Below are 7,344 nucleotides of genomic sequence, written 5' to 3'. Positions count from 1 at the left end.
AGAGCTGCCCTGGCTTTTATTTGTTTTTTCCGGTGGTCCTTAGGCCATAGCCAGCCTCTAGCCACACAGTGTTGTTGTTTTAAAATATATTTTTATTGATTTCAGAGAGGAAGGGAGAGAGAGAGAGAAATAGAAACATCAATGATGAGAGCGAATCATTGATAGGCTGCCTCCTGGCACTGAGGATGGAGCCTGCAACCCAGGCATGTGTCCTGACTGGGAATCGAGCCGTGACCTCCTGGTTCATAGGTCAATGATCAACCACTGAGCCCTCCGGCCAGGCATGAAAGACCTTCCTTTTGACCTACTCCTACTCATCCGTCAAGACTCAGTTTCTTCTACTCCATGAGGTCTTCCTGAATCCCCAGCTGGGCAAGGGCCCCTTCTCTGTGCCCACATTTCCCTTGCACAGCTCCCCGATGCAATGGCCACACAGTGTCATGATGATGGGCTTTCCATCTATTCCATGAAGCTGACTGTGCCTTGAGGACCAACTCTCTTATTCCTATTTATAGCCCACTAGAGGCCTGGTGCATGAAATTCATGCACAGGTGGGGTCGCTAGGCCTGGCTGGCGATCAGGGCCTATCAGGCTCCCTGTCTCCTATTTCCCTCACTGCCCGCGCTGCCACTGCACGGTTCTCCGCCTCCCCACCTCCCCACTTCCTCCTACCCTCGCCGCTTGCGTACGCCATACGCCGCCACCCACCCGTAGTTCCCTGTCCCAACCCGGGGCCCAGCCCCGATCAGGTGATTGGGACCTGCCAGCTGGGGGGAGGGACTGGGAGGTTGTCCAGCAGGCCCCATCGGAGATCGGGGCCTGAGGGCTGGAGGCAGCTCCTGCATTGAGTGTCTGCCCCCTGGTGGTCAGTGAGCGTCATAGCAACCTGTCATTCTGGTCGTTCTGTTGTAACAGTCACTTAGGCTTTTATATATATAGATAGGAATTTGTATCACCTGGTCAGGTGAGTTCTAAAAAGTTGTTCGATTTGATAAGCATCTGTTGATTGAATGAATAAATGACAGTGTCGTAAGTCCCAATTTGGATGCTCCGGTCCAGGGAGGGGCACCAGATTCAAAGGGGGCAGTCTGGCCCTAGCCGGTATGGCTCAGTGGCTAGAGACAGGCCTATGAACTGAAGGGTCCCGGGTTTGATTCTGGTCAAGGACACATGCCTGGGTCGTGGGCTCAATCCCCAGTAGGGGCTGTGCAGGAGGCAGCCAATACATGATACTCTCTCATCATTGATGTTTCTATTTTTCTCTTCTTCTCCCTTCCTTTCTGAAATCAATAAAAATATCTGTTTTTAAAGGGGGGGGGCAGTCTGGAGGCCCTGAGGCCTCACGCTCGCACTGTCCCTACTCTGCCCCCTCCCCAAAGCACGGAACACGCTGTCCTGGCTGGAGTCCCAGGGTGCAGACGGAAGTGTGACAGCTGAAGGCGCGGCAGGGAGGCGGGAGAGGCCACAGGGACCGGGAGGCCCACGCCTGAGTCCTGACTTGGATCCCCAACCAGCTGTGCAACCCTGGACGGGCACCTGCCCTCTCTGTGCTAGGAAGACCCAATAAATGCAGATCTGCTCCCAGGCTACGGAGTCACCAACAGCCACGCCCTAGCCATGTGTCCCGCCCCCCCCCCACTTCCTCCCTCCCCACCTTTGCTCTGAGCAAACACCTGGCACCCTAGGGGCACAGCCCCCATGCTTGCTGCTAATGGGACGGGGGCTCAGCCTTGCCAGGTCTTCAGAAGGGCTAAAAACCTGGATTTTTTTATAGAAAACTTCCTGAGCGTTAAATACCAGTGACCCATTCAAGTTTCTCTAAAACACTTGGAGGCCAAAGAAAACACATCTGCAGCTGGCCCTGGCCCGCGGCCCCCGGGACACCACGCCTATTGGAGAGTTTGACATCCGTCCACCAGGCACCTCGTCCCCGGCCAAGGCTGCTGGGTTGGCCCTATTTTCGAACGGGCAGCACCATCAGGGGCCTCAGCTGTATCCCCGTCCCGCCCAGGGCGTGACCTCGAGAGAGTTCTTTACCAGAGGGAAGTATAACCCATCCATTACCCAAGGCTGGGCTGGGTCCTTGGGCTGCTTTTCGGTACATTTCACAGGTGGCCCAGGAGGCACCGGCTCTGATGGAAGAAATGTGGCTCCCGTGGCTCCCGTGGCAGACAGCTGTGGCTCCAGGCTTGGCCCCCAGCCTTTCTGGCTGTGTGGCCATGGCAATGTGAACCGACCTCTCAGAGCCTCGGTTCTCTCCCCTGTGCAAGATGGAACAATGCCACCACCCCCACACCCAAGGGCAGTGCCTGGCACACAGTGGGCCATCTGGGAGGTTTCCTCTCTCTTGCTGTTAGCGTCTGTCTCAGAGGATGGGCAAGGGGCGGGGTGGGGGGCAAAAAAGAGGCAGCAAGTTGGTTCATTTGGTCCCCTTCTCTCTCTTTTTTAAATCCTCACCTAAGGCTATTTTCCTGTTGATTTTTAGAGAGTGTGGAAGAGAGAGGGAAAGACAGAGAGAAATATCGATGTGAGAGAAACACATCGATTGGTTACCTCCTGCACACGCCCTGATCAGGGCCCGGGCCGGGGAGGAGCCTGCAACCGAGGTACGTGCTGCCCTTGACCGGAATCCAACCCGGGACCCTTTGGTCTGCAGACTGATGCTCTATCCACTGAGCCAAATCAGCAAGGCCAGTTGGCCCCTTCTTTGGGAATTCTGATAAAATGAGGTTTCTGTCTACTGTCCCCACCGAGACCCCCTCGCCACAGGACCCCACCTCTCCAAACCCCACTACGCTATCAGGATGGGCTTCTCAGAGGGCCCACAAGTGCAGACCAGAGAGGTCCCATGGAGACCGGATCGAGCTACATGTCTTTGACAAAATACTTCCCCTCTCTGAACCTCAGCTATCTGATCTGTAAAATGGGGATAATGCACCTACTATGCAGGTGGATACAAGACAACTACAGCCTGGGGCCCCCGCAGCTCTATACCTGTTACCCAACTTCTACCTTCTCCCGAGCACTGAACGCCGGACACAAAATATGAGGGCACTGGCTGTGCCACCTAGGGGCTGGAGGGCTGGCTCCTGCCTTGTCGTGGGGATCGTCACGTACAAGTGGTGGCTACAGAGTGACGAGGGAGTCTGGCCGATGTGGCTCAGGGATTGAGTGTCGACCTATCAATCAAGATGTCACGGTTCGATTCCTGGTCATGCCTGGATGTGGGCTCCATCCCCAGCTGGGGGCATGCAGGAGGCAGCCAACTGATCAGTGACTCTCTCTCATCATTGATGTTTCTCTCTCTCTCTCCCCCTCTCCCTTCCTCTCTGAAATCAATACAAATATATTTTTTAAAAGTAGAAAGAGAGTGACCAGGGAGAGGGTACAGGGCTAGGAGCAGAGAAAAGGCGTGTCGCCTTGGGAAAGGCAGGAGATGGCATGAAGGGACCTCAGTACATGCCCCAAGACAGCCGCCTCTGTGTAAGCCGCTCTCCATGCTGTGCACAGGGCATTTGTTTTTTAACATTTTCTGAGACTTGTTTTGTAACCTAACATATGACTTGGAGAATCTTCCATGAGCACTTTAGAAGAGCTGAGGGCAGGCCTGCCTGGACCACCTGGACCTCAGGAGTCTCCTGTTCTGTTTGCTCCTCTCCCTCGTCGTCCCCCTGGGAAGGGCCGTATCAGAGCCCTGTCCGCCCATCCTGAATATCCATGGAGCTGGGGGTGGGGAGGGCACAGGCCCTAAGAAGGGGACACAGGAAGGAGTGATTGACCACAAGGCCCCAGCCCAGCCTTTCCTCCAGGCCCCGTGTCACCCCGCCTCTCTAGTCTGGAGGAGGAGCGAGCAGGTGTATCCAGATGCGCCCCCAAAGTTGTGCAAGCTCGGCGGCGCTTACAGGCATTTCGACACCCCACTGAGCGTGGGTCAGGCAGAGGGCAGAGTGGAGCCAGCGAGGGGCAGGGAGGAGGGCGGTGCAGCCCAGCCGCGGGCAGAGGCGGCAGCTGGAAGAGCTGAACCAGGAGCACCAGGAAAGGGGACGAAAGGAAGCATCATCACCTTTGCTTCTCCCCCAGGGCAGTGGTGGGGAAGTCTGCACCACTTCCTGCCGGGCTGGCGGCCTTGACACCTCGCGGAGGACCTGCATCCAGCCGGCGCTCAGACAGTGTCTGCTCAATGAATGAACAACCTCCCCAGGCTAGGCAGGCGGGAAATTCCCACCAAGGGGAGCAGGAGCCACTTCTCTATCCACTGAGCCAAACCAGCTCGGGCTTTTGCTAGGGATGCCGCACGTGCCAGACTTTACAGCCATGAACCCCGTAAAGGTTCCTGCTACTATTCCCATCTTGCCAATGTGAAAAGGGGCCTGGGGGGGAGGGGGGCGGGAGCTCGCCCGGCTGTGGTGGCTCAGTGGTTGAGTGTTGACCTATGAACCAGGAGGCCACGGTTCAATTCCCGGTCGGGGCCCATGCCCGGGTTGTGGTCTCAATTCCCGATCGTGGAAGAGGCAGCCGATCAACAGTTCTCTCTCATTGATGTTTCTCTCTCTTGCTCTCTCCCTCTCCCTTCCTCTTAAAAATCAATAAAAATATATTTAAAAAATAAATAAAAGAAGGGCTAGCTAGTCTTCAACGCCAGGCCAACAGCACCCCACTTATGGCTCCCTGGAGGGAAATAAGTCACCACCCAGTAAAAGACTTCAAAAGCGGCCTGGCCTGGCTGGTGTGGCTCAGTGGTTGAGCATCGACCCATGAACCAGGAGGTCCTGATTTGATTCCCGGTCAGGGCACATGCCCGGGTTGCAGGCTCGACCCCCAGTGTGGGGTGTGGAGGAGGCAGCCAATCAATGACTCTCTCTCATCATTGATGTTTCTCCCTCTCTCTCTCCCTCCCTCCATTCCTTTCTGAAATTTAAAAAACAAAAAACAGCCTGTACCCCGGGCTTCTCAGAGCAGACTGACCCTGGCTGCCCGCTCGGGGGTCAGAGGACAAGTAGCTGCTTCGTGCCTCATTGTCTGGGCTCAATGGGGTTTTGTTGGCCGCAGGACGCAGGCCTGCGGATTTTGTTCCCATCTGGTTTGGAAACACTGTGTCCAGCGCTTCCCAGGCAGGCACTTCAGGGCAGGGTGGAAATGAACAACTCCTTTTAGCTGCCCAAATAAGGGGACCCATTAAGACTTGCCACAGGAGCCCGTTTTTGTTCCTCCCCTCGCAGCTCACACACCCCGGCCATCATTTCCGCTCAGCACCCCTCCTGCTCCCCACATGGCAGCCCCCTGGTCCCGGAGCTCCAGGCCACCCAGCTCCCCACCCAGCAGAACCCAAACTCCACACGCTTCTCTGCCGCGTCTCTCCCAGAGACAAGCCACTTCCTCTGAGGGCCTCGGCCTGCACTGCTGAGCCTGGAGCCCCCAGGCCCCCTCCCCGTCCTGGCCATGCGTGGAGCACCCCTCCTGGCGGCCCCAGGAATCGGATGGACAGTAATGAGGGTCCCATAGGAAGGATGCTCCACTTTCAGGGATATTTTTTTCAAAACTACAGACACAGCCCACTGTCTCCAGGCATCTAGGCCCTGGGGGAGGGGGGAAGGGAGCTGGTTGGGGGGTTCCAGGAGGGGAGGGCAGATGGCAGGGAAGGGGGTGTGGGCTCTAGCTCCATGCCTTTCTCCCTGTTCTGAGAGGAAGGTGCCCTGGGGCCTGGGGCCCAGTGTCGCATGGTCACCATGGTCTTGCCCAGGACGGGCAGGCTGCCAGGAACATCTAACGAGCCCCCGGGGATGAGGCAGGAAGCTGCTTCCAGCCACGGTGGGAAGGTGAGCTGGTCAGTCACCGGAGAATTCCCCTCTGGGGCACCCAGCCCTGCAGGACAATCCGCTCACAGGCGGGAGGGGGGCGGGAGCCAGGCCAGGAGGAAGCCCGGTGGGGTGGGCACTCAGGGCTGTGGTGCAGCTCAGTAAAGCGTGGCTATGTGCTCAGCTCCCAAGGTCAGGTGCCAGGGAGCTGCTCAACTCTGCCCGGCTTTGGCGGGACTAGGACAAGAAGTCCCCTCCGGGCTGACCCAGCCGCAGGGACACAGGGGAGGGTCTATATCCTCCAGGAGCCACAGCGTGGAGGACAGAGTACGGACTGCATGTCGACCCCTCAGGGGGGCCCCCAAATGTGTCATCTCGGGGGTCCTCACAGAGGAACCTGAGTGACTCAGTCCTCCCAGGGTTAGGATTTTAACATGATTGTGTGTGTGTGTGTGTGTGTGGTTAATCCTCACCCAAGGGTATTTTTCCACTGACTTTTAGAGAGAGTGGAAGGGAGAGGGAGAGACAGCGAGAGAAACATTGCTGTGAAAGACACACATATCAACTAGTTGCCTCCCACAAGCACCCTGACCAGGGCCAGGGGTTGAGCCTGCAACTGAGGTACGTGCCCTTAACTGGAATGCCTTTGACTGGAATGGAACTCAGGACCCTTCAGTCCTCGGGCCGAAGGTCTGTCCACGGAGCCAAACCAGCTAGAGCGAACATGAATCTGAGGACACAGACACGCTGACCACAGCACCACGTGACCTGTGCAGGGGGTGCTGGCGTGCGGCAGCCGTGCTGCGGCCTGGCAATGGTCACGGATCTGAGGAAGTGGCCAGGTCTCGGAACTGTGTGGGGAATCACCCCAAAGCATCCCAGCTGCTCTCAGAAAAGAGGTGCTCTCGGTTCCTCCTCACGGCTCCCCAACTTAGTGACGCCATGCGTGGTCCCCCATGGAGTTCCGGAGCCGGACACAAGACCTGGTGCATCTGACATGCCCCTTGGGCCACACATGAAGTCCCTCGAGCATCCGTCCCCACCTCTTCTCACCTGCTCCCAAAGCTAAGAGGGTCTGAGGGCACAAGAGAGCTGTGGCCACAACAGAGAAACCACCAGGCAGCAGCAGGCCCGAGTCCGGATACACGTGTACGCTCACTTCACACGCGGGAGCACCAGCGGGAGCACGCTGGTCAAACCACAGGCCAGCACCGCCCCACCCCGGCCGAATCGCCCCAGTTCTGCAGGACATGCCACGGCTGAGTCTGTGCCCAACACAACAGCAGTGACAGCAAGCACTCACTCAGCGGTTTCTGGTGCCAAGCCCCGTCCTGACGACTTTCCAGACATAAATGGGATTGACTCCTCACAGCCCTGAGGCAGGTGCCGGTGTTGTGCCCATTTTACAGATGAGGAAATCAAGGCCCAGAGAGCTTAGGCAGCTTGTTCGAGGTCAGGTGGTTCCTAAGTGGCCGAGGCCGGTTTGCAGCCGGGACACCTTCCCGGCGCTACTGGGCCACGAGGTGGCTCTGAGTGCGGTCTGCTACTC

General features: G+C 57.4%; 1 protein-coding gene across 1 annotated transcript in view; it reads right to left on the bottom strand.

Annotated features, from left to right (window-relative positions):
* SEMA4B (semaphorin 4B) overlaps positions 1-6,224 on the bottom strand; it is a gene marked incomplete at its 5' end in the record, with an annotated part of 31,587 nt that extends 25,363 nt beyond the window's left edge. The window contains 1 exon segment of the mRNA XM_015567731.1: positions 6,062-6,224. Within this exon segment, the coding sequence (XP_015423217.1) occupies positions 6,062-6,224 (163 nt within the window).
* Positions 6,225-7,344: the final 1,120 nt, after the last annotated feature.

This window comes from Myotis davidii, unplaced genomic scaffold, assembly GCF_000327345.1.
Source record: "Myotis davidii unplaced genomic scaffold, ASM32734v1 scaffold324, whole genome shotgun sequence".
Lineage (NCBI taxonomy): Eukaryota > Metazoa > Chordata > Mammalia > Chiroptera > Vespertilionidae > Myotis > Myotis davidii.
This window is presented reverse-complemented; position numbering and strand designations above follow the sequence as displayed.